We start from the raw sequence: 24,449 nt of genomic DNA on the forward strand, positions 1-24,449 counted from the left end.
TGTGACGGTGCGGTTGATTACGGCTTATGTAATCAGCTCACTTTTGATAAGGTGAATTTGAGGTTTGCTGCGTCTGCAATTTGGACTGGTAAAGGTTGTTATTGTTTTGGAAACTTCCACAATTCCACACTTACAACTCAATAACCAAAAAGTGATGGCATACATAAATCCGCTTGACGGAGTTCGGGAGAACAAAGATCCGAAGCACGGTCCTCAATCAACTGTCAGGAACCCCCCAGAGTTGCTCCATAAGAGCTATTCTAGCAAATCAACCAGAACTCCTCGCACAAGAGATATTCCAACTTACGGCACCGAGTATTACTTGTCAGAGCAAACAGATACTTCTGGACGATCTGTCTCTGGTAATTTCCGATTTAAAAAAGATCGCATCGCACCGTTCACACCCATCCATCCCGAATCCGCATCTGGCAATTCGGTCGCAACAGCCACATCCAATTTCCACGGAGTGATTGTTGATGAGCTTGATCGAAAATTGAAGAGAGATCAATTGGCAGGAAGCAGAACAAGCTCTGAGGACGAGCAGGTAGAACACGAGAACCTCACCTATATCGATTCCTTACAAGCTGCTCATATTTACGAAGCTTCTGACAAGCAAGTTGTAATTGGACAATTCCAACCTAGTCTTGCAGAGACAAACAGTTCCCTAGGTATTAAGGTCTGCCGTGGCTTTGATAGTGACTTTCAAGAAAGCGGTCGTCTCCATCGAAAAGCCAATATTGACAAACTTACCGACCAGTTCGTTTTAGACTTGTCAGAAGAAGGCAGAAATCGTTGGGAGCTCGAGGAAAATTGGCTCAAACAGGTGTGCGATATTCATCAGTCCCAGGTCGACGAAGATCAATACAACGAGCTTCTTTCCAACTATTAATATGTCGTTCCTATTTTCAGCCCCAGTCGATATTGATATCGTTCTGGAAGATGGAGATAGTCGGGAGACAGTAGAGGTTAAGAATAAGAGTAGTAAGGAAAGGGTACCGCTTTACAAAGATGGCGAATCAGTTAGAGGAGCTGTCACCATTAGACCTAAGGATGGGAAAAGGTTAGAGCACACGGGTATTAAAGTGCAATTTATTGGAATGATTGGTAAGTCCCATCTTTCAGGACAGATCTAGTCCACATGTCCTCTTCAACTTGCTAACACGAAACCTTACAGAGATGTTTTACGATCGAGGCAACCACTACGAATTTCTGTCATTAGGACAAGAGCTTGCTGCTCCTGGTGATTTACAACACCCGCAAGCTTACGACTTCAACTTTAAAAATGTCGAAAAACAATACGAATCTTACAATGGCATCAATGTCAAGTTACGTTATTTTATCAAGGTCACCGTTTCCAGACGAATGGCAGATGTGATCCGCGAAAAAGACCTTTGGGTATTTTCTTACAGAATTCCTCCGGAGATGAACAGTTCTATCAAAATGGATGTTGGTATTGAGGATTGCTTGCATATCGAATTTGAATACTCGAAATCGAAATACCACCTCAAAGATGTTATCGTTGGCCGCATTTACTTTTTACTCGTTCGTCTCAAGATCAAGCATATGGAATTGTCTATCATTCGACGCGAAACTACTGGAACGCCTCCAAACCAATACAATGAGAGTGAAACTTTGGTACGATTTGAGATTATGGACGGTTCACCATCCAGAGGAGAAACTATTCCCATTAGACTTTTCTTAGGCGGCTTTGATTTAACTCCTACTTTCCGCGAGGTCAACAAGAAATACTCCACCCGCTACTATTTGAGTTTGGTTCTCATCGATGAGGGCAAGTTTCCTCTCCCTTTTAACTCTTTCTTACAATTAAGCTAATAATTAAACAGATGCCCGACGTTATTTCAAGCAATCCGAAATTGTTCTTTACCGTCAACAACCAGAAGATGCTTTAGCACTTGGTCAACAGACTAAGATTGCTGGTGCACATTCTGCTCCCAGTCCAGCGGCACAGAAACGACTTTCTGCTCAATAAATATCCCTCGTCGATTCTCAACTAATTTCTTTTCTTATTCCGTTGATACCAACAGCCCGTTTTCCTTTCCTCTTCCATTTCCTTTTTTTCCTTTTTGCGTGCGCGTTTTATGAGTTTTACATAATGGGCAAAGACAGATAGATCAATCGATCTGATCATTTGAGGGGAAAAGCCAGTCCAGTAAAGATATTAAAACATGAAAAGATACCTATCTGATGACAAGAAAATTTTCATATGGGAGGGGCATTTTCGTGGATGTACAATACGAGTCTCAAGGTGATAGGCTTTGATAGATAGATAGATATGGCGGGGTTCTTCTTTACTCACATGCATACAGTTACTTTTCCTTTTAGGAGTAAGGACGAAAACTGCTCGGAGATTGGGAATTGCGTCTGCGTATTATGAATAAAGACATTTAAGATCAAGGCTCTCTTACTTTGGAATTATGTGTCCATTAATATGACTCCTCGCCTTCAGGTTCTGGGATGAATAGGTTGAACGAAAGATAAATGCACCTGCGCCAGCACCATCATCAAACTTCAGAGCCGGAGCTAAGAAAATCTTCACGTCTTCTTGGTAAATTTCTATCATTTCATGTAAATTTTCTATCCTTACAACATTTGCCTAAAAGATACCAAGAAAAAATAACCATACTTTGAAAGCGATCAATCTCATTCATGATCCATCAAAGAAATGCCTACCAAAATCAAAACCAATCCGATAATTTACGCCTCCCCCAATTGCTTTGCTCTGCTTATCTCGTTTGTCACCAGGCTTACATTACTCCTTATTTATTTTATCCACGCGATTCCGGCTTTCCTTTCTCATCTCCCCGCTCGCATTCCTCATCGCTCATTTTCGTACTCCATCTCACATCTCCATCATATCTCCATCACCTCCACCACCACCTAGACTAAACCGCCCGTTTTCAATCGCAGCCACACGATCCAACTCCTCCTGATACCCTCTCCTAACATCGGCTAATGTAACCACTCTTCTCTTAACACCCCCATTCGCATCCTCTTTGCCCCCCTTCAAAAGACCTCTACCAGTACCTCTTCCCCCATTCCCCCCTTCTTTTCCTTTCCCGCCTTCACACAAAATCCACGCATGTTTTGGATCCACACAACTCAACGCATTAATAACCGCGACATATTGTTTCGTAACCAATGTCTCTCCTTCCTCTCCTGTCTCTCCACTTCCTATTTTACTATCACTTTCTGACGAAGCTTGAAGACGATATAGTCTCTCCAACGAGATAGCTGCCGCACCACGGAAATCGGATCTTTGAATTCGCCACGCGTAAAGTATTTTATGGTATGGAACACCATTTGTAACTTCGACGATGTTTGCGCATTTTTGGGAAAGGATTTCATCGACAAGATCTTGAAGACCAAGGAAAGGGAAGGAAATGAGTTGAGTAGCGTGGGAAGATTCACACATTTTGGTAATGAGTAATCTGAGAGAGGATGTTTGTAGAGCAGTATTGGTGAAGAGGGAGAGGGCTGAGTAAGCGAGTTCGTAGCGAGAGGTTTGGAGAGCAGCGTGGAAGAGACGACTGTGCATTTCGGTACTGAGTTGGGGATCATGTTGGTTGGGTTTGATAAATTGGAGGGCTAGGCGGGAGAAATCGATAACGAAGGAGTACATTTTTTTGTTGTCGTATAGAGAAACAATGTGGGAATAATATTCTGGAAGACCTGCATTCAGAAGATTCTTTTCTGTTTCGTCTAGGAGGCCTGCACTGTGTGTTGCGTGCCTACCGTACAATGGAAATGCTAGAAATCATCATTAGTTATGACAGGTCTAAAAATGATTAAGTAGAGTTGTAGCTTACCCATCCCAAATGCAGCCTTCTTAAAGTGCAATGCTGCTGTGCGTGGGTCATTGGCAGCCAGGTATGCTCTTCCTTGAATATATGTAGAGAACGAATCATGCTCAGTGAAGCGTGAAAACTCCATTGCTAAATCAGACTGGTTATGCTTCAATAAGAAACATTGAATGATAGCAGGTGAGGATTCGTATTTGCTATCAGGTTTGCATAGTTCAGTGATAAAGTCTGTCAAGGCTGTAGGCATCGATACTGCTTTATCTAATCCGAATAGATGTCTATGAACACCTTCCAGAACAGTGACAGTCTCATAAGATATTGGATTCCTAGACAAACTGGATGTCGAATCATCCAATGATTTTGAGCTTTCGCGAGTCGGGAGAGGTATATCGATCTGGGTCTTAGCCAACCATGAAACCAGTTCGAGCCTTTTGAGCAGAATTAAAAGTTGATTGAAGACCGCACCGGTCTCAAATTGGATACCTTCTTCTCCATGGTTAATTTCAACCTCAATAAGTACTAACAAGAGAAGTTGATCAAGACAGATGCTCTTGTGTAACTCGATAGTCTCTTGAACTCCTCTAACAATCAATCGATTACCGGCGTTGGCTAAAGGTAAAGGATGCTTCGAGTCCTTTCCAATAGAAGTGATCATGGATTCGAGAAGAGCTTCGTACACGTGCGAATTGACATCCCTGAATGTACCTCCCAAATTTGTCACTAGTTGATGATACTCCTCATCACCAATTTGATTCGAGTAATCACATTTATCATATAAAGTCTTCATCCTCGCTGATGGTAGAAGCGTTGGCTCCTCGTAAAGTTGACCCAACAAGGCGGAGCGGAAGCCATGATAAAGAACGTCTGGAACTGCTTCGCCGAATAAAGAACCAGCTGTGAGAAGAGTGGATACATACTCCATCCCAGCAATAGTTTGTTCAGGGTTATGCCATACCCGTTCTAACTCGCTACAGCCTCGAACTGCTGATATTCCATCTGCTGATACAACCCAAGGCATCTCTCCCATAGGGTCAATAGTTAAAGATAAGGCTTCACCTCTTTGTTTGTCTAGCTCAACAAGCAGTCGATAGAATCGCCTCCATTGTGCATCAGTGGCAAGGCGAAATTGTTCAAAATCAATACCTCCGTCTGATGCTTTACCTAACGTAGCAGTAGTTGCAATGCTTGAACATAAACGTTCAGGTAAAGGTGCGGATCTCCGCGATGTATCTCTCGATGCTCCTAGACCTCTTTCGTAGATGGCCAATCCAGTCTCGATGGTTGCATGGGTGAATTTCCCAGGATATAGTATGTACGCTAACCATTTGTCGGTTGAATCTAAAGCATCGCCAGGGTAGACGGTAGGTATGGGCGTTTGAGTCAAACTTTCGCTCACCATAGCTTCCCAGCCCTCATCCCACGATTGCGCAACGTCCTCTTCACCACCACTTCCAAAGTAAAGCTTTTGAACTCGATAGGTTGTATTATTTTTCCACAAAGTCCACAAACTCAACGAGTTTCTTGGTCTATCCAGAATGACTAAAAAATCTGCCATAGTCCAAAGGTCTAAAGTAGGCGCTTGAGGGACCAAGATATTATCAGGGAAAGAATCTGATACGACGAGATCTCCACTTTGAGCGGCGGGAGCAACATGCCAAAATTTGAATTGTCCTTCACCAATTGGGGAGTATGTAACACATAGAGCGCTTTCGTTATTGTGGCCATAGACTTTGACCAATTGTGAATATGAAGGATCGATCACGGATTTTCTAGGGTTCTTGGGATCTATTTCCTGGCCGAGAATATCACCAACATATGCGATTCGTCCGGTAGTCAAGTTCCAAATTCGGAGATTGTGATCCAGAGATACAGTGAAAGCATATGATTGCCCATCGATGCTAGCTGATGGTGAAGATATAGAAGTAACTGCGGATAATTCAATGTTGCTGTTTGCGTATCGAATAGTGTTGCTTCCTTGGAAAGGCATCAAGGCCTTCAACCCATCTCTCCACCCACCTGGATTATAGTGTAGTTCTTTCCACTCGGAACCTATTTTACCTGTCAGTTAGCCACATCATTTCCGGAAAGCAGCTCTGACATACCATCTCCGCCAGATTTTCTGTCTAACTTTAGAAGCCCCCCATCGAAATTAGAGATTAATAACTCATTCGCACTAAGCGCAACCATCCTATGAGGTTTCTTAAAGCTGAATACCGATGATATATACGATTTGCACCAATTTCCAACATTGTTTTCAGTGCTCGAAGGATTGCGAAAGAAATCTGGCCAAAGTCTCAGAGTATAAAGGTGGTGTGTTTCCGTCAAAACAAATGCGCTGACATAGTCGTGTTCCTTGCAATCCGCGAAAGCAATGCACCCGGGTTTAATAGCACTTGGAAATTGTAATCTCAAAGTAAGGTGTGCATCCGTCGTATTTTGCTGTTTCGATACATCGACCGCTTGAACCGACAGCACCTTTCCATCCTCCAACACTCTCCATAAATAGCTTCGGGGAAAGACATCTTGTGTGCGATGGTAAATGGATCCAGCAGCAGCTAAGTATTTTTGTTTGAAAGTTTTTTCATCCTCTGCAATAGGTGATTCTGTAATATGAGGTCGCTTTTGTACTATTCTTGAGGCTGGAGTGCCATGTGCAGGTAAACGAATCCCAATTGTAGAATTTTGAATGGATGAATCGAGGTTTAGTCGTATCTCCTTATAGGAATAGAAATGTCCCTTATCAGCCATCTTATCCCCATCAATCGCTGGTCTCATGAAGAGTTTTGGTGAGTGTCAAGAGGTTGGCGCATGCTTTGTTTTGACGCGGTTCTTTCTAAAGATCGCGGCGAGCTTCACTTTTTAGGTAGGCGGCCGCTAGCGCGCTTTTCCAGCTACCATATATTTCATTGTGAGCTCTCGCTCAAGGCAAACTTCGTATCAAAGTAGGTGTTACCCATGGTATAGAAATTGATATGTGCTACTAAATTACTAAATACAAACATTTCTATTCATAAAGGCTTCGCATTGATGAAAATAATAGAACCGTTTCCTCCCAAAGTTCACCATAAAGCTTCATTTGTCACCCATGACCGCTACCATGCCTCCATGCCAGCTAAAGAGCAAAGAAAAACAAATAACCATTAGAACCCCATAAAATCATGATGCATTTACCCCAATCAACACTCTCTAATCCTTCTCTAGATCTTTTGGACTTGGATCTCCAATACCGTCTTCATTGATAGCGAAAAGACAATCACTCTCTGGTAAACAAGGACTATCGTAGATCTTGCAAATTCTAGTCTCTCCACGACCCTTCTTGAGACTTAATCTAGTGGTACTTGCATGTGCAATAATATTACCTCCGATAGGTTTCTTGGGGTCTGGATTGAACATAGCACTTGGTCCTCCATCAACTTGTGCAACAACCTGATTTGTGATTACCACAGCAATACCAAATTCATCGGCTAGCCGTTGAAGCATGCGCATAAATTTTGCTAGATGCATTTGTCGAGAAGACAATTCACCTCTTCCTGTGAAATCTGTGCGGTAAAGTGCGGTGGCACTGTCAACGATAAGTAGAGAGAATCTAGTTTCGCACATCATTTGTGCTGCTTGATTAAGAAGTTGCAATTGATGATCGGAGTTGTAGGCTCTTGCATATGCAACATTGTCCAAAACTTCTTCTCCAGATAGGCCGTATCGATTGGCTACCGCAAGTAAACGTACAGGACGAAATGTGCCTTCCGTGTCGATATACAAACATTTGCCTTCTCCGCCACCCATATCAAATGGCAATTGACAGGTAACTGCTAGAGTGTGGCAAATTTGACTCTTTCCAGTACGGAACTCTCCAAATATTTCGGTCACAGATCCTGTTTCTACTCCACCTGCCAGAAGTGTATCTAATTGCTTAGAACCGGTCGTAATAGATATCAATTCGCTTCTTCGTTGATGCATTTCGGTGGCGGTTGTGAAACCCATAGGGACCAATTTCGATGCTATTGAGATGTCAGCAAGTCCGCAGGAGACTTCATGGCATTATATATAACTGACCTTCCGTAAGGATCTTTGTGGCTTTCTGTTCAGAGATACCCTTAATTTGTTCTAGAATTCGCCGCGGGGTGTATGCGACAGACTCTACAGTATTGTAACCACCATCCACGATCATTTGAATGTCTCTCTTAGTTAGACCTGCGACTCCCTGTCATGGCTGTTAGAAATTTGCGATGTGAAGGAAAAGAAATGGCTTACCTCTAAGGCAGAGAGTGGCGTTGGTGCACCAGGACCTCCCATTCCTCCATCGTCCCCAGATTGAGAGGCTTCGATTTCTTCTGAAGTCATTTTATGGACGAGATGTTTGAATTGTAATGAAAGTAGTTTGGTGAATTCCCAGAATGAACGGATCGAAATGAAAGTATTGAGTATGTTTTTATGTTGTTGTTGAAAGTGTGAAGATTAATTCTTGGAAGGAGGGAGTGGACGCGTTGCTGACGTGCACCCGAAGATTAGCCAAAATCACGATTTCACATGATTTGAATAGCTGTATTAGTCATCGGCTAACCCTCGATGCCGGTGTTCAGGCAAATCAAAAATGTAATTTCATGAGTTGTATACTCTATTGTCTTTTCTGTCTTTTTCTTTCAAATCACTCAAAAATATAGCTCTTCAACTCCATTTCGATAACGTTTCAAATTCGTTGTTCTTTAGCCTCACACCCTGGTACATTTCCAGGCTAATCCGCCCTGTGATTATTCTCAAGTTGCTGATGAAGTAGATATCATCCTTCGTTTAAAACCTCCATTTGCATAATGATAACTAGCATATAATCAACTTTCTGAGAGGTCCTTATACAGATGTAATAGCCGTAGATAATCTAATATCCAAGCATTCTTCATCTCTTTGAAAATTTCCCGTGGAAAATCAACTTGAATATATATATTCTTGATTACAAATAGCATCCTCACTCCCTTCAACACAAGCTCTCGATTTAAGCGATTAAACCCCTGGAGAATCCCCGCTAAATGCACTATATCCACTCAAATTCTCGGGTCCTCCGCTCCCTTCAAACATGAACGAAGAACACCCTCTCGAATCCTAATTTCTAATCCTAATCTATACTCTAAACACTAAACAGAAACACTCTACCCCCTTTCCAGCAACGAAGACTTGCCCAAGAATCATTGTTCGAGGGTCCGACCTCTACTTGTAATACATCTGTGCCAAACCTCGTGGTAGCAGCATGCAGACAAGAAAGCTTCGGCGGTGCAACTGTAGGCCGAGTGGGAAAAGAAAAAAGATCATTGTTATTGTCCTAATCTTTATGGTTTATTGTCCCTGGAGTGGTGAGAGGGTGGGATTTGGAGAGGATGCTAGTGCTAACGAGCCAGGAAGTTGTCTAAGTTGAGAGTGCTAATACAAGATTATTGATTATGCTGCATAGAATAGTATTCATGCTAGCCTAATCATGATCGAACATAAGATTAAGGGAGGTTGGTTTGAAGAAGACACAAGCACCAAAATTCCTATTTCGAGTTCGATAGAGGACAAATGCAACCCAACATCAAAGAAGAAAAGAGGATCTGAATATTTAATTATCATCTATCATCATACATCTCATCGTTACTCATTAAGCTAGACTACCTAAGCGATATGATTCATTTTCCTTTCCAAATTTCCCTTCTCACAGAGCAAATGTACGATGTTCCCCATTCCCTTCAGACACCAATAATATTCAGCTATGAAATATTGAAAACGATTTTAATCCCCACCAGCCAAATTTGATGTAACACCACCCCCGTAATATGTAACGTCAATGATGCTTGAATTGCTCTGCCCGCCCATTACCCCATTATGTGTCGTTCATTCGTAAAATCTTCGCGTCAAACTGGTCAGCATCCCTTTTTGACTACTCCATCGTATTTTTTTGTCACTGTTCAAACCACTGAAAATCTTGTCTTTTTCTGTAACTTGTTTGGGTGTAGTGGTGCTAATGAATCAGAGTTATTGACATTCCAACTCTCGTGACGGTTGACGCCTTTTCCTTTGATATCCATAGGTGGTTGAGTACCGAATGTGCCTGCAGGTAAAATCTCGAAACCAGAATTGACTCTCCTGATTGCCTTATTTTGATGAAGTTCTCCAGGTATAAATTGCGAATATGGAGAGCGACTCTTAAGAAGTGGAGCCTTAGACTCGATGGTGTTATCAGTGTATCGTTGATCTTCAACCGGTTGAAGATTAGATCCATGTGCTCTGTCCATACTGCGTAGATGAGGCGATGCAAATGGATCCATTTCATCTTCCTCAGGGAAAAGAGGAATTGAAGAATATTGACCCTTGCCTTTAATTGTTGGTTGGTGAGAGAATGATGGAAATGCGGGAGTCAAGACTTCTGGAGAAGGAGTTCGGGTAGGATAATTGAAAGGTCGGTTAGGTTGTGGATGTCTAACACGAGAAAAAGTCTCATCAGAATCATCAGAAGTACCAGATGAGCGTTCGTTATCAGCAGCGGCGGCAGCATCGGAGAGTGAGAGTGAAATCGATGCATCTGATCGCCGACCTCCACGAGGTTTATGAGTATAAACTCTACCAGTTTCTGAATTTCCTACTAGATGACCAAGTGTCTCTTCATCATATTGATGTTCTCCGACTGTTCCAAAACGTAATTGCGACGACTTTGTTGGCTTGTAGGTTGCTCGTTGACGAGATGAGCTACGAGGATCGGTGATAAGGGTATCATCATCGCTAATACTTCTGTGGCTTGAGAGTAGTGCAGATTCGCTATATCGGAAATTTGGCTGACCGGCTTTGGGAGGTGTTGGATGATTATGACTATCGGGAGATGCGTGTGCGTTGGAGTTTGAATCTGGAGAAGAAAGTTCAAAAGATGAATGGCGCTGGAGTTTGATGCTAGGCACAGGAGTATTGGTTCCAGATATCCATATTCCATCCACTTGAATGCCACTTTGAATGGCACGAACTCCGAAGGGGATATCGGCGCCTTTCATGGGTTCGACAAATTGTCCACTTTGTCGTAACTCTTGAATCTTCATGCGCTTCTCTTCATCAATAATCTCCTGTCTAGCCACTATTCTGTTTGTCCATAGTAACTTGATATATCCCGCGCAAAAAACTGCCACAATAGCACATCCCAAAACCTGATACATATTAGTGGACTAATTGCAGACGAAGGAGATGTAGGAAACTTACAAATGTCATCTTTTCCCACAATTGCCAGGAAACGAAGAATGATATTGCCATATTGAATATGAATTCCTGAGTCTTTTCGAATTCTGCAAAGTAATCTCAAAGAGTGTTTTGAAATCGTTTTGTCCAATTAGATACAAAGCAAATGCTTCCTAAAACTAGGAAGCTTCTACAGACTCTGAAAAGTCTGTGTGGAAGGTAGATATCGCAGTATGAGTCGAAGGAAATGAAAGACGCGGCAGAGAAAATTTTTTATGTCCGTGAATTTGCTGTCGCCAGATTTGGAAGTCACTCTCTCATAAAGTGTTTTCTGTTTAGGCAAGAATAAATCCCATCCAAAAAGAAACGTGCTCAGTTGTTGACCTTTTGAAATAATATTTTCCAGCAAGAATAACAAGAGGTACTCTCAAATTGGTTGTCGCATCAAACTTCTTCTGATTATTGAAAGCAATACCTTCGTTCTCACTGCTAAGCGTCTCTTCAAGTTCCTAATGTTTGATATGGTAGCGAACGTAGGATGGCCGATGTTACTAAATGAAGAGGCTTGGAAGATTTGCGACCGATAAGATAAATGTTTGGTGAAAGGGAGTGAATATATTATTCAGATTCAGGTGCGTGTCCAACGTTGATCAAAGTAAATATTCTGGCATGTGGTTGATGTTGTGGTTGTTACTCCAAAAAAAAGAAAGGTAATCGCTTTGGGAAGGTCGGTTGAGAAAGTGAATGTTCTCTGCTCTTTCACTTGGGAGAAGAACACCAGGAAAGCTTTTGACATATAATTTCCTTGTGTGCTGGCTCTTCGGGAACCTGCAGATTATACCACACTTTTGGACTTCGAATGAACGTGGTATTTCCAATCTAAATATTCGGAAATTTGCGGTACTACAATCATGCATGCGTACCTTAACACCTCTTTGAAATGGTAGGAATTATTCCGAAGAATCCTCGAAAGCAGTACAACTCCAAATACTGGAAAGCAACCCAAGTATGTATTTTCAACTAATACCCACGAAGACGAATGATAAGAGAGAAAACCCTTGGTTCCGTTCTCAGGGATGGGTCAGAAGACTTTTTCTAACATTTGAAGACAAGTCTCTCACAATTGGGAGGAGGATGGAACTTGATATACAGATACGAGGTTCAATGGAACGCATACATGAATACCATCACATTTGAGTTTCTCGAAACCTTGTCTGTGCCTGCAGGTCTCAGTATCTGGGAGCATCTCTAACAAAAAAGAAAATTTATTTTTAGGAGGATATGCATATTAAAAACGCGCATAAGACCGACGAGATCGGGTTGGCTGAGATATTCGTTTGCTTCTTTCTACTAGATGCATATCATGCGAGTAGACCTGAAGTTCATCAATCAGAAGTCGCCGATGAAAGAATTTGCCCATTAGGCTATTCTAGATAAAAGTTTTGACCAGCTTTTCCTTCTATAGTCAAGTGACACAGGTAACACAATAGGAGTGGTGCCATGATCTATTGAATATATCTCCATGTTGGTAATTGTCACACAATTCGGAGGCCGGGCAGAATGGAGAGAAGTTGGAAGGCTGATGAGCTTAAAATACAAGCTTTTCTCTTTCGACTTTAGATGTTCGTGCCCGTATTTCAACCTCCATTTCGTTTACTGCTTGTCATGTTGAGAACGTGTCAAACGTTTGCCAAGTATTCTTAAGAGATCAATTAATAAGAGTTCGTGCCATCGCGGGAGAGAGGAAAGATTTTTGACAAAATGAAAAAATCGGAAGGATGATTCCTTGGTGTTAGTGGGAGCTTCGAGAAGTATTCGAAATTATGGACCCTTGATCTGACTACCGCAGCAGATCAATGTTTCCAGACTACGAGGCACCATAAAAGATCAAGAATGGAAGAAAATCCGGAGAGTTACAACACTCAAGGTTTGGTGCTGGAAGGGAAGTCTATGAATTCGTTCAGCTCTTACGCTTCCTTGGCCATACGTGTTACATGTTCGAAAGAGTTGCTCGAGAAAATATGCTGTCAACTACTCAGCTATCAAAAACGTTCCGACTACTGCATGGATCGGGAGGAGAAGCAAGGTAGGAATCACGATTATAACTGCTGTTCATCTGAATTTGGGATGTCGTTTCAGCTGCTGAGGATATGGGAATCGCAGCAAAAAGTGCGACTCATGTCATACATTGTCTATTCGCATCGACTTTTCTAAATCCCTTTGGAATTATCGTTGGTGGCAGCTAGCGATACGTCATACAATTCTAGAGCTCATCCCGAAGGATTGGTTAGGGCCCGAGTAAATACATTTATTCGCCTTATTGTCAATGTCATGCCGTCGTAAGTATTGTGATAAACCTTAAATAATTCCAACTTTCCACATCCATCTACAATGGAACCCAACTCTCTTCACCAAAATCTTTGATATACACGGTAGGGGATTATTTCCAATGATCGATAATGCCTTGGAATGATCGACCTCGGTTCGGCCAACGAGAGATCAATACAAACAATGGAGACCGACCCTCTCTCGTGATCAGCCCAGAAAACGGAGCACTGAGCGTCCGAGTGGCTTAGGGAAAAATCGTTTCTAGATAAACAACCAATCAGCCAATTCTTGCAACGAAGACGTCAATGCTAAACTCTCGAGTCTTTAAAGTTCAGTCCTCGAATGGTTCAAATTTCCCAGCCCACTTCGTTTCCAAGTTTGAGTTCCAAAGACAATTGATTTATATCTCGTAATTGCTCAATTCTGTTGTACATTATACAAGACCCAAAAATGCCGATTATTCGAAATCCATTCGCAAGGAAACAGGATGCTGGGCTGCAGCCATCTCAAGACCAAAATGTATCTCCCCGCCCTTCCTTCGAACGAGTTTCTACACAAGCCTCTCGAGCATCTTCGATGAGTATCAAAACGGCGAAGAGCGAAGAACCTCCGGAGTATAAAATGAGTGGTATGATGCCTTTGTTTAGATGCAACCAGGGTCGCTCGGAAGCAATGGGAAAACTTGGCTAACGGGAGAATTGTATAGTTGTAAACGATAGTGGCGTGTATCTACCTGTCAGTATGGGCAAACCCACGACATGTCAATATAACTAACTAGTCCCAAAGCCGTCCCCGCCGGAAAAGAAAAGTTTCTGGCCTCGTAGCAAGAGCAATTTTTCTGCAACCTCAATCAACACCCGAACGACCTCAAATGATGCGATTGATCCTTTCCCAATTTCAAGAGAGTCGTTTGATTCATACAGAAGATCATTTGTAAGTTTAGACTTCCCAAAATCGTGATGCAAGTAGGTCTCTGATCTTTGCAAGGATATCTCAGCTAGATCGCCCATAAGCCCCATCGATGGACACGGTGGACGACAAAGTCTTGATTCAGCAAGACTACCTCGAATGCAGCGGTCCGCTATTGGTGATAGACGATTCCACAGACAGCCACCAACGGCCGAAGAAGGATTCGAAGATGTAGGGCTGAATGATGGCGCCAATGACCCCGCCAAACAGATCAAAAAGAAGGGATTCTTTTCAAAATTCGGCGATGAAGCACTCCCATCATTTCATATGCCAGGTAGAAAGCGTGGCCAAAGTGGTACAGGAGAAGAGCTCGGGAATATCCCGAAGCCAAGCAACACGACTCCAAAGGTCGAGATAGATGAGGTTCGCTAGGGCGTAATGATGAGTCTGAATCTTCTGGAAAGGAGAAATTAATAGGCGTTTGGACTGAATTTTTGTATACACTGCACTAGTATACCTACAATCGCTTGGGAACTGGTCTTAGAAGTAGTGCGGCGAGGGCCGTACATCAATTCCAGATGCTACAAAGCTGCTGGTATAATGATAATGTAAAACTTTAATAACACAAGGCTTGTTCTGTGACGTCTAACGAGTATAGGTGATAGTCGAAGCTAGAGGTATGGCCATCACTAGTAGTGTGGTATGGCAAGCCTGCTTAGGAGATATCGGTTTCTACACTAGGTACTTACAGAATCATGTGAAACAATCTTCCTATATCGTCTCATGTTTTCTCAACTATAAACAGAGAGATTCTGGATTGTGGTAACGGATCAAGCACAAGTTTGAAATCCAACCGTATGGAATTACAATCTTCAGGTTGTCTAGAATGTCGAAAATGCAAGACCTACCGGGTCGGGTGCCTATGATGGAATTTGGCGGGGCAGATTCGAGGATTAGCGTTATCGACTAGCTTATCGTCAGAAAAAAAGTTGTTTTCTGCCCATTCCCCAGAAACTTTTTTTCAGCATCGAGCATTCACCCCTCTAACCATCGATCCTTTTTCTACCGTCATAAAACTTTTCAGATGGCGAAGACTAAGCCAGGAAACAAGAAAAATAACAAAAGCGAAAAAGCAGCCCTCAATCGCACTTCCGCAAAATCTACAAAAGCTTCTTCACCGCCCGCGACGCCAATGGATTTAATACTAAAAGCAACGAATCGTCTACAAGAAGGCGACATTGAAGGTGCTGTGCCTTTTGCGAAGAAGGCTTTGGAATTGGTGGATGTTCAAGCAATTGAAGCACTGCCCGTCTTGAATCTGTTGGGAGAAATTCACGTAGAATTGGGAGATGTCGATTCGGCGAGACAATATTTTATGCAAGCAGCTGGAATCGATGAGGATGGAGAGGTGAGCGAGGAAGTTGGAGGTGGAGCTGAGAAGTTTTTATGGTTGGCACAGCTGAGTGAGGAGGGTGGAGAGGATAGTGTTGGATGGTATGAAAAGGGAGCCATTAGTTTGAAGGCACAGATTGGAGCTTTATTGGAGAAGGCAGAAAAGAATAAGTTGGACGAGGCGGGGCTCGCTGCTCTGGAGGAGAAGAGGAGGAAGTTGGCTGTGGCACTCTGCGGTGTCGTCGAAGTTTATATGACGGATTTATCGTGGGAAGAGGATGCGGAACAGAAATGCGAGGCATTGGTCACAGAAGCTACTATGGTCGCACCAAATTATCCTGAACCATGGCAGACATTGGCAAACGTCAGGATATCACAAACGAGAATGGAAGATGCGCAAGCAGCATTGAAGAGAAGCTTAGATTTGTGGAAAGATTTACCTCCCGAGAGCGATGTCGTCCCGGATTTCCCTACGAAGGTCAGTCTAGCGAGATTGTTGATGGAGGCGGACATGGATACAGAGGCCATTGAAGTACTAGAACGCTTGGTTGGGGAAGATGATACTAGTGTCGAAGTTTGGTACTTGGGTGGTTGGGGATTGTACATTATGGGAGAGAAACAAAAGAACGAAGAGAACAAACAACAAGAGAGTAACGGTGATGGAGAGAGTTGGAGGGTCTCTTGGATTTCAAGTCAACAGTGGTTAAACCATTGTCTTCGGCTCTTCGAGCAACAAGATTATGAAGATGAGCGCCTTGGTGCTCACGCTAAGGAGCTCATCTCGATTTTGAACGCTGAATTGGGAGAGGAGGTCACGAACGCTAAGGTTGAACTTGGAGACGATGGAGAGGGCTGGGAGGAGGATAGTGATGATGACGAAGAAATGGCCGAATCGTAAAATAGATTTTCTGGGTACAAGGGTTGAAAAGTGTTTGATTCCAAAGGAATATGGAAGTATATCACGGCGTTTGTACAGGGCGAGCGCAACGAAAGAGCTGTTATGTGATGACTGATAGATAATGAAGAGACTTATGGCAATGACCATTGCGTATCCAATACGAACGGCGCGTTTGGACATGTTTTAATCCTCCTCTCACTTCATTCCGTGTTATTTCTACTTTTATGGACAAAATCTCTTTGTAGACTGCCCCAAACCAACGCCAGCAATGCAACTCCATACCTGGGAATAATATGTAACCATATAATCATGTTTCAACCTTCAGCTTATCCACACCCTCAATAGGTACATCATCATAGTCCTCATCCTCCTCAACCTTTCCAGCCATACCTCTCTCCCAAAGTTGTCTTCCAGTAAGCGCAATGACAGCATCCTTCCCCTTATTCTTCTTTTTCTCTGCCGCTTCTTCCTCTGCTTCCTCCTTGACCTTAATTTCTTCCATCTCCTTCTGGAACCCTTCTCTCCACTTCATAAATGACTCTCTCGTAACCGGCTCTCCATGAAACTTCTTATTTTCCTCGGCCTCTACCGCCAACAATTTCTGCTCGTGTTCTCTTTCCTTTGCTTCCTGTCTTTGCGCAATAAGTTGCTCTGCGTTTTCTTTCAAAGTAGAGACTAATGTGAATATCATAGCCATCCCCATGTTCTCCTCAATTGTCTCGGCCAGTCCATCAAGGAGGATTTGTTTATCATTTGCGACACTGAAAAAAGGATGAATAGGCGCATTAGGAGTTGGTAGTAAATCTAGAACAGGTGGTTCTTCGGGATATTCTTCTGGGTATTTGACTTGTAGAAGCATCGTTGGAGGTTCTGATTCGTCGCCATCTTGGTTTGTCACGTCGAGTAGAATCGAAACTCGATATTCTGTCTCTGATATATCTGTGAAGAGTGTTAGGAGGGTTTGCTGCGGGGAGGACAAGAATCTAGAACCCGGCGCTACAAATTGTCGCCAGAACAAACATACCATGAATTTCCTCTGGGAAAATACTGTCGAGAACCTCCCTCTCCTCAATTTGGTCTTCTCTTCCCATCTTGTGTAATTGCTTTACTATTTCCCTTTAAACAAAAGCCTTCGATATTTCGTGGGGTGGTGGGTTAAAGTTATGCTATCCAAGATTAGCTTAGCGCCGATATGAAAAAGTTTATCTTTTATCAGACAAAAAAAAGTTCCCCAAGTAAACCACGAGGCAGCCCATCCGTGGAAATCAAATCAACAATTGTACCAAAATGGCTCCAGTAACAACATCGAAGACAATGGTGACAGGTATGAAGAGAAAGTCGGCGCCTGCGAAAGATGTTCATGTAAAGGAAAATAAAAAAGCGAAAATTGATTCGGGGAAAAAGGGAAAGGACTCAAAATCTAAGCCTAAGCCTGTGAAGAAGGTCGAATCCGAGAGTGAAGAGGATTCGGACTCTGACGATGGAGGAGCTGCTTTGGACTCTGCTTCTGCAGATAGCGAGGATGGAGATACGGAGATGAAAGACATTGAAGGCTTACATCCAGACAGAGTTAAGGCCGTTGCCGCAAGCAGTGAGCTCCCTCCTAACATCATGTTAAAGGGTTTTCATACTTACACATCATAGGTCAATCATCGAAAGAAGCACATGCGAAACAAAAGCAATTGGCAAATGAGAGAAAGGCCGCAAAACCATTAGCAGATCAATTGGCACGCACGAAGAAGATTTGGGAACGTTTACGCCGAAAGTCGCATGTCCCAAAGGAGGAGAGAAAACAATTAGTCGAGGAACTTTTCGAGCTCATCACTGGCAGGATCAAGGACTTTGTTCTTAAGCATGACAGTGTAAGAGTTGTCCAAACCGCAATCAAATATTCAAACCCAGAGCAAAAACGATTGATCGCAAAGGAGCTTGCGGGAACATATCGTCAATTGGCCGAGAGTAGATACGCCAAGTTCTTGATCGGAAAACTGTTGGTCCAGGGAGATGATGAAATTAGAGACCTTATTGTTCCTGAGTTTTACGGACACGTTCGTCGACTTATCAAGCACCCTGAAGCTGGATGGATTCTCGATGATATCTACCGTGGAGTCGCTACCAAGCAACAGAGAGCTATTATTCTTCGAGAATGGTATGGCGCTGAGTTCGCCGTTATGGAGAGAGATACCTCTACATTCTTGACTGGAGAGCTCTCAGAGATTTTGGCTGCTGAGCCTGGAAAGCGAGCACCCATCATGCGATATCTACAAGAAATGATCAACCATCTCTTGCAGAAGAAGACCAACGGTTTCACTCTCCTTCACGATGCTATGTTGCAATATTTCCTCAATGCTAAGCCAGGTACTGAGGAAATCACCGACTTTATTGAGTTATTGAAGGGAGACGAGGAAGGCGATTTGATGAAGAATTTGGCATTCACTAAGTCTGGAGCAAGAGTCGTTTGTCTTGCTTTGGCATATGGAGGTGCCAAGGACCGTAAACATATCCTCAAGATGTACAAGGATACGTTACAACTGATGGCAGGAGATCCAAATGGCCACATTGTTATTCTCACCGCATATGAAGTCATTGATGATACCGTCTTGACTGCGAAGTCTATTTTCCCAGAATTGCTTAGCAAGGATGAAGAGAAGCAAGTCGAGAACATTGCATTCTCCGCCAACGATCTCAACGCCCGTACTACACTTCTTTACCTTTTCCAAGGTCGCTCAAAATCCCTATTCCCAGCAAGCCATAACTCCGATCTCGAAATTCTCGCTGAAGTTGATACAATCAAAACTACTACCTCTAAAAAAGACCCAGAAATACGTCGTCAAGAATTAGTAAAGTCTCTCTCCCCCTACCTCCTCAAGGCTATCGCCTCTGCAGCTAGAGAACTCATCGCCACATCTTTCGGTTGTCAATTCGTAACTGAGGTTCTCTTCGGCGCCGAAGGAGATAAATCAGCAGCTCTTGAAGCACTCGCCGAAGCTGTATCCGGAGACCCAACCTATGTTCAACCTCCTGTCGAGGAAGGCGCAATGAGTACAGAACCTCCTTCCCATATTGCAAGCACACCTTTCGGTGGAAAAATGATTAAAGCTCTTATTGCAGGCGGTCGTTATGACCCAGCTACTAAGTCCGTTGTGCCAATCATACCAGCATTAAACTTTGCGGATATCTTGTATCCCCATATTAAGGAGTTTATTGTCGAATGGGCGACTGGATCTAGTTCTTTCGTGGTAGTTGCATTATTAGAATCCGAATCTTTTGGAAAGAAAGATGAAGTTAAGAAAGTTTTGATTAAGAACAAGAAGAAGTTGGAGAAAGCGGCAAAAGAAGAGACGGCTGAACAGAAGAGCAAGAGAGAAGAGATCGAGGCAAAGGAGAAGGACAAGAAGGCCAGTGGAAAGGGTGCTGCAAAGAAGGCAAAGGGCGGAAAGGAAAAGATGGTGGGTAATATGGGCTCGAGTTTGATCTTGAGCATGATCTGAGCATGTCACATGGATATAAGTGGATTAAATAGGGGAAGGGAATGGAGATTTGAAGACAGATAGGGGCATCGCTGTATAGAACGAGTGCATTGTAGGAGTCTTGGCGTTGTGTTAAAAAGTGATCCATAGTCTATAGATACCTGGATGCTTTACCTTAGTATCCAATGTACTCAATATAATGTTGCATAACAAAACACGTTCTCTTTGATTGTTGAGTTTAAGTCAAATAGTGAGGTGAGAGTTGATAGAACATAAATATCAATTTCGAGCTCCGTCCGGGGATTTCTTGAGCACCAGTACAAATGATGTTGAATGGGAGATGTAAAAGGAAGAGCATTCAAAGCGTGGTTTTTGTACAAGAATAGCAAGGATCTTACATGCACTTTTAGTTTTCAAATAATCGTTCATATATCAGGGGATAATGAAGGATCAGAACTTTAAATTTAAGCTTTTTGGGGGGCATGGGGGAGGGAAAATCATGTTTGTATGTAAACAGACTTTTGATTTACTCCATCTAATTCTATGTCTATTGAAAAATCCTCAAGGTATATCCAATACCTTGCAATACCCACCATGTGCCCAAGTTAATTCCGTCTCGCATTGCATATCACTTCCTCATCTAATCTTATCCCTCACGAAAAGCACCGACCATTGTGCCCCCTCGCTTCTCACCCCTCAATCGCCAAAGACGCCTTCAAACTCCCCACGACCGCAAAACAAATCAACGGACTAACGGCATAAGCCACCGTTATAAACTTCGCAATCGCCATCTTCTCCTCCTCATCCGCACCACTCACATCCGCCAGCGCTGTGAGTTTCGTAGCCGGTGGTCCCGTCGGCATCAACATCAACACAAACCATAATATGGGATCGTTATCTAACCATCCTGTGTGGGAAGCAATGAGATAGATGACTCCGATGCTGATTATGGGCCATAAGATGAACCGGATGAAGCAGATGGTGAGAACGAAAACTGAGGGGACTTTTCCGCTAGATTCGCCTTTCTTCATGCGTAAGAGGGAAGAGGAAAGTTTGGCGCCTACGACGACGAGTTGGAGGGCGGCGAAGAGCTCGCCGACGTTTTTGAGGGAGGTGGTGAGCCAGGCTTTGAAGATACCGCCGGATGATGGGGAGGCGAAAAAGATGCGGTGGAGAGGGGGAGTGAGGCCCAGGAGAGCACCGAGGAGAGCGCCGAGGAGGGGGGCGTTGATAAAACTATAGAGAGTTGATATTACATTTCGAATCTTGAGAGGGATTCTCTTCCATTCTTTCTTTGATTTTTTGGCGACAGTAGTTCTGCTTCGGGCAACGCTGCGTGGAAGAAGAGTGGATCTTTCGTTTGAGTATTCTTCTTCTTCTTCTGCGGTTCGTCCGGCGGAGTTGGTGGGATGCGCATATTCCTCGTCGCTCTCAGTGGGACTGTGTGTATCGCTTGGTTTTGAGTCTTCGTCGGGTTTGTCGGGGGCTTCTTCGTCATCTAGAAGTCGGGGACCAAGAGCGAAAGTAAGACTGTTTCCTACCATGGAAGAGACGAGGAAATAGGATTTTGCGCGGCTGAGGGCTGCGGAGGGGGTGTCGGATTCGGACATGGTTAGGTTGGTGAGGATACCGGCTGTGTCGAGAGCTTGAATTAAGAGGAGGGGGAGCGCGGTAGTGTTATTGAAACATACTGGTGGATAGTTAGTGGTATGAAAGATGGAGAAAAGCAAAGGGGAGGGAAGGGAGCTTACTGGCTGGTACACACCAAGCGGGAAATTTAAAAGCTCTTTTAAGGAGCGTTCCCAACGCCATTGATGATAAAGTGTATATTAGAGCCCATACTTCACAATCGTTAGCTTTGTATATACACAGACAATTGGGTAAAACTAACCTAACACTGGTACATATCTGTACGCAGTATCCGATTTCAATTCCTCTCCAACATTTGTGATTAAAAGTGCTGGTAGAAACAACCTAACAGCCGTTTTCGAAATATCTCTTGTGGAAGACTCCTTCAACAAATTGAATCTCGATGCAATAACTCCATAACTTATTGTTAAAAGAACTGTCAAGGAGGCTTGAAGGGCTCCTAGAAAGACAGGAAGAATTCCTTCGGTTGCAGAATCCGAACCTCCCATAGTTTTCCTGATGCTTTTGAATTGGGCGAGAAAGTCAGGAAAGAAAGTAGATATTGAGGGAATTGCTAAAATATGTAAGAAACATTCAACTTATCCTACAATATATTACCTGTCGCTTCAATACGCGTTGCAAACCCACCGATGTGGTTTATACGTTTGTAAAATCTTGGTGCCAATGTTGTCTAATGTGCATAACGTCATATTGACAGGGGACACAAAGAACCGTCCGACCAACTAATTGGTAAGATTTGTGGGAAGGAGAAGTTCCAATTTATGCAGGTCCTTATCAATTGATGAAAAGAATTGGAAACAAGCTTTCTGATACAGATCTTGGTGGATTGACAGGAGTGCTTGCTGGAATAGGAGATGTGTACCTCGCATACCTCGCAAACATACTAGTCATTTCGTCTCGTATCTCGTGTCGCGTGTAAAAACTAGACGATTAGGATAGCCTTGGTATATGTAAGATCGAATTTTCGTCTAGTATCTAGAGGAATATCTAGGGATAGACATGCAGTCGAATTATCCATCTTATTTATGGAATGACAGTCATTCATCGCCAAGGGCAAAGACATTAACCTGAGGAAAAAGAGAGTGGTGAGATCATTAAAGTGGTCCGTGCATACATCTTCCACCATCGTTTGCTTCACGTCGCGTGTGCCTCTCTCGAACATACCGACTCCCTTGACTCCATGTATTCGAATAGATCACCAGATTGGTTACATTTAGATGGACATCTCTGGAAGAATGCTTGTGGTAAGCCTTCAAGCGAAGCTTTATCATGCATGATATTTTTAAAAGTTCGGGTTCAACCACAGATGGACGAAGGTACACAAGGATATTTGATAGCTGGCACCAGACCCCGACTTACATGAAGCCTCAAAGTAACGGATAACTTTTATCTTCAAGTTCATAAGGTAGGTAGGGGTCAATAGCAGTCAATCAAAGGCAGGTGTGAAGTGAAAAATGCGCTGTGGATAGGTTTCTTCGTCCATGATATACTATTCCCACTGTCATTCTTACTTTGTTTTTACAGCATCAAATTCAACCTTAACAAGATCTAGAACCATTCATTATCCACAAAATGCTTTCAAATCTTTGATTGTTCGATACGCTGAGGCCGAACACAATATCAAGGTTCGTTTTGCCCCTCTGTACGCACTTCATTCTTATATTGATCCCCATCAAAGCGCTAGTTCTATATTCTAGATCCAATCTTAACTCCTAGAGGTCGTACATAATGTCGGAGTCTTCGTAATATATTCCCATATCATAATAAGATTGACCTAATTCTCTCATCGCCCATCGCCCATCGCCGTGCCATTGAAACCAGTCTCTTAGCGTTTAGTAATACACTTTCTCGACCGAGGTTCCTTATTTCTAGTACCTAATGCTCAGGAAGTTATTGCAAAATCTTGTGATACAGGGTTTTCACTAGACGTGTTAAGGAATGTAGAAACTCCCAAACTGTTCAAGGATGAGGGATTAGTCTTTGGCGCGGAGAAGATAGGTTCCGATTTTAGGGAGGATGTATCGAATTTGAAGGTTTGTATAATGTTTTTGCTACTTTTGAAGACCAAAATCATAGAGGATATCAGAAGAGTTTCTGAGCATCCAGAAAATTGTTCCTGTAACTTATAATGTGTTATCTTCCAAAAAGACCTCTACGTACTTAATCATGAAGCCGTTGCAGCATGGGCTACTGCTCTTCGAGCATGGCTCTATATGATTGAAGCACAGCACACTGTTCTAGTGACACTTGGAGGTTTCCTTCATTACTTGACCGAGGACGGGACAGTCAGTGATCCGAAAAAGGGTACTTTCTTAAATACATCCTACCCTCTCCTTGATCAGTCGTCTAACAATAAACATGTACTGGTTACAACAATTGTGAAGTCCGAAAATTCACGTTTACAAAAGACTCGACGGCAAAGAAGGCTAAGATTATTGAAGTAGGAAAGATGAAGCATGGTATGGAGACTGACAGCACTATTCTGGCGGAATTGGATGAGGTCAAATGATTCTTGGAGTGAAGATCAAAGGCGTTAATGCACGACTTCTTCGAGTAGAGTTGAGAGGTGAGGACGATGATGACTTAAAAGTTATTTTGATGGACAAGAGGGACGAGAGCTCGAGTATCTTGGACGAAGGGGTGATACAAAGATCATGCCAAGCAATTGTTAACCTAGCAAACAAAGGATATTCCCAGGGGTTACTTTCTCTGAGCTGTATGTATGCTGATACCATAAGAATAACTGTGGAGAAAAAGGGGACAGCATGCTTGGCTTTGAAGTTTTGGTTATCTTTT

General features: G+C 43.0%; 9 protein-coding genes across 9 annotated transcripts; 4 read left to right on the top strand and 5 right to left on the bottom strand.

The window, feature by feature from the left end:
* Positions 1-154: 154 nt before the first annotated feature.
* Positions 155-1,990, top strand: EAF02_005047 (uncharacterized protein; the record flags this gene model as incomplete). The annotated part of the gene is made up of 4 exons (XM_038901095.1): positions 155-756; positions 848-1,104; positions 1,175-1,789; positions 1,845-1,990. 4 exons carry the CDS (start codon positions 155-157, stop codon positions 1,988-1,990), a joined length of 1,620 nt encoding a protein of 539 aa, XP_038759607.1.
* Positions 1,991-2,860: 870 nt separating this feature from the next.
* Positions 2,861-6,596, bottom strand: EAF02_005048 (uncharacterized protein; the record flags this gene model as incomplete). The annotated part of the gene is made up of 3 exons (XM_038901096.1): positions 2,861-3,768; positions 3,828-5,870; positions 5,924-6,596. The coding sequence occupies 3 exons, from the start codon at positions 6,594-6,596 to the stop codon at positions 2,861-2,863; spliced, it is 3,624 nt and encodes a 1,207-aa protein (XP_038759608.1).
* A 411-nt stretch (positions 6,597-7,007) lies between these two features.
* EAF02_005049 (uncharacterized protein) lies at positions 7,008-8,162 on the bottom strand (the record flags this gene model as incomplete). The annotated part of the gene is made up of 3 exons (XM_038901097.1): positions 7,008-7,819; positions 7,875-8,022; positions 8,073-8,162. 3 exons carry the CDS (start codon positions 8,160-8,162, stop codon positions 7,008-7,010), a joined length of 1,050 nt encoding a protein of 349 aa, XP_038759609.1.
* Positions 8,163-9,754: 1,592 nt separating this feature from the next.
* On the bottom strand, positions 9,755-11,081 carry EAF02_005050 (uncharacterized protein; the record flags this gene model as incomplete). The annotated part of the gene is made up of 2 exons (XM_038901098.1): positions 9,755-10,978; positions 11,031-11,081. The coding sequence occupies 2 exons, from the start codon at positions 11,079-11,081 to the stop codon at positions 9,755-9,757; spliced, it is 1,275 nt and encodes a 424-aa protein (XP_038759610.1).
* Positions 11,082-13,784: 2,703 nt separating this feature from the next.
* EAF02_005051 (uncharacterized protein) lies at positions 13,785-14,675 on the top strand (the record flags this gene model as incomplete). Its single annotated transcript, XM_038901099.1, has 4 exons — positions 13,785-13,962; positions 14,041-14,069; positions 14,121-14,267; positions 14,322-14,675. The coding sequence occupies 4 exons, from the start codon at positions 13,785-13,787 to the stop codon at positions 14,673-14,675; spliced, it is 708 nt and encodes a 235-aa protein (XP_038759611.1).
* Positions 14,676-15,327: 652 nt separating this feature from the next.
* EAF02_005052 (uncharacterized protein) lies at positions 15,328-16,533 on the top strand (the record flags this gene model as incomplete). The annotated part of the gene is made up of 1 exon (XM_038901100.1): positions 15,328-16,533. The coding sequence occupies one exon, from the start codon at positions 15,328-15,330 to the stop codon at positions 16,531-16,533; it is 1,206 nt and encodes a 401-aa protein (XP_038759612.1).
* A 104-nt stretch (positions 16,534-16,637) lies between these two features.
* Positions 16,638-17,624, bottom strand: EAF02_005053 (uncharacterized protein; the record flags this gene model as incomplete). Its single annotated transcript, XM_038901101.1, has 2 exons — positions 16,638-17,472; positions 17,558-17,624. 2 exons carry the CDS (start codon positions 17,622-17,624, stop codon positions 16,841-16,843), a joined length of 699 nt encoding a protein of 232 aa, XP_038759613.1. The 3' UTR covers positions 16,638-16,840.
* Positions 17,625-17,820: 196 nt separating this feature from the next.
* Positions 17,821-20,024, top strand: EAF02_005054 (uncharacterized protein; the record flags this gene model as incomplete). The annotated part of the gene is made up of 2 exons (XM_038901102.1): positions 17,821-18,124; positions 18,178-20,024. The coding sequence occupies 2 exons, from the start codon at positions 17,821-17,823 to the stop codon at positions 20,022-20,024; spliced, it is 2,151 nt and encodes a 716-aa protein (XP_038759614.1).
* A 668-nt stretch (positions 20,025-20,692) lies between these two features.
* EAF02_005055 (uncharacterized protein) lies at positions 20,693-22,141 on the bottom strand (the record flags this gene model as incomplete). The annotated part of the gene is made up of 3 exons (XM_038901103.1): positions 20,693-21,693; positions 21,755-21,844; positions 21,895-22,141. 3 exons carry the CDS (start codon positions 22,139-22,141, stop codon positions 20,693-20,695), a joined length of 1,338 nt encoding a protein of 445 aa, XP_038759615.1.
* Between the last annotated feature and the right edge of the window lie 2,308 nt (positions 22,142-24,449).

This window comes from Botrytis sinoallii (assembly GCF_014898435.1).
Source record: "Botrytis sinoallii strain Bc 23 chromosome Unknown BSIN_007, whole genome shotgun sequence".
NCBI classification, from domain to species: Eukaryota; Fungi; Ascomycota; class Leotiomycetes; order Helotiales; family Sclerotiniaceae; genus Botrytis; species Botrytis sinoallii.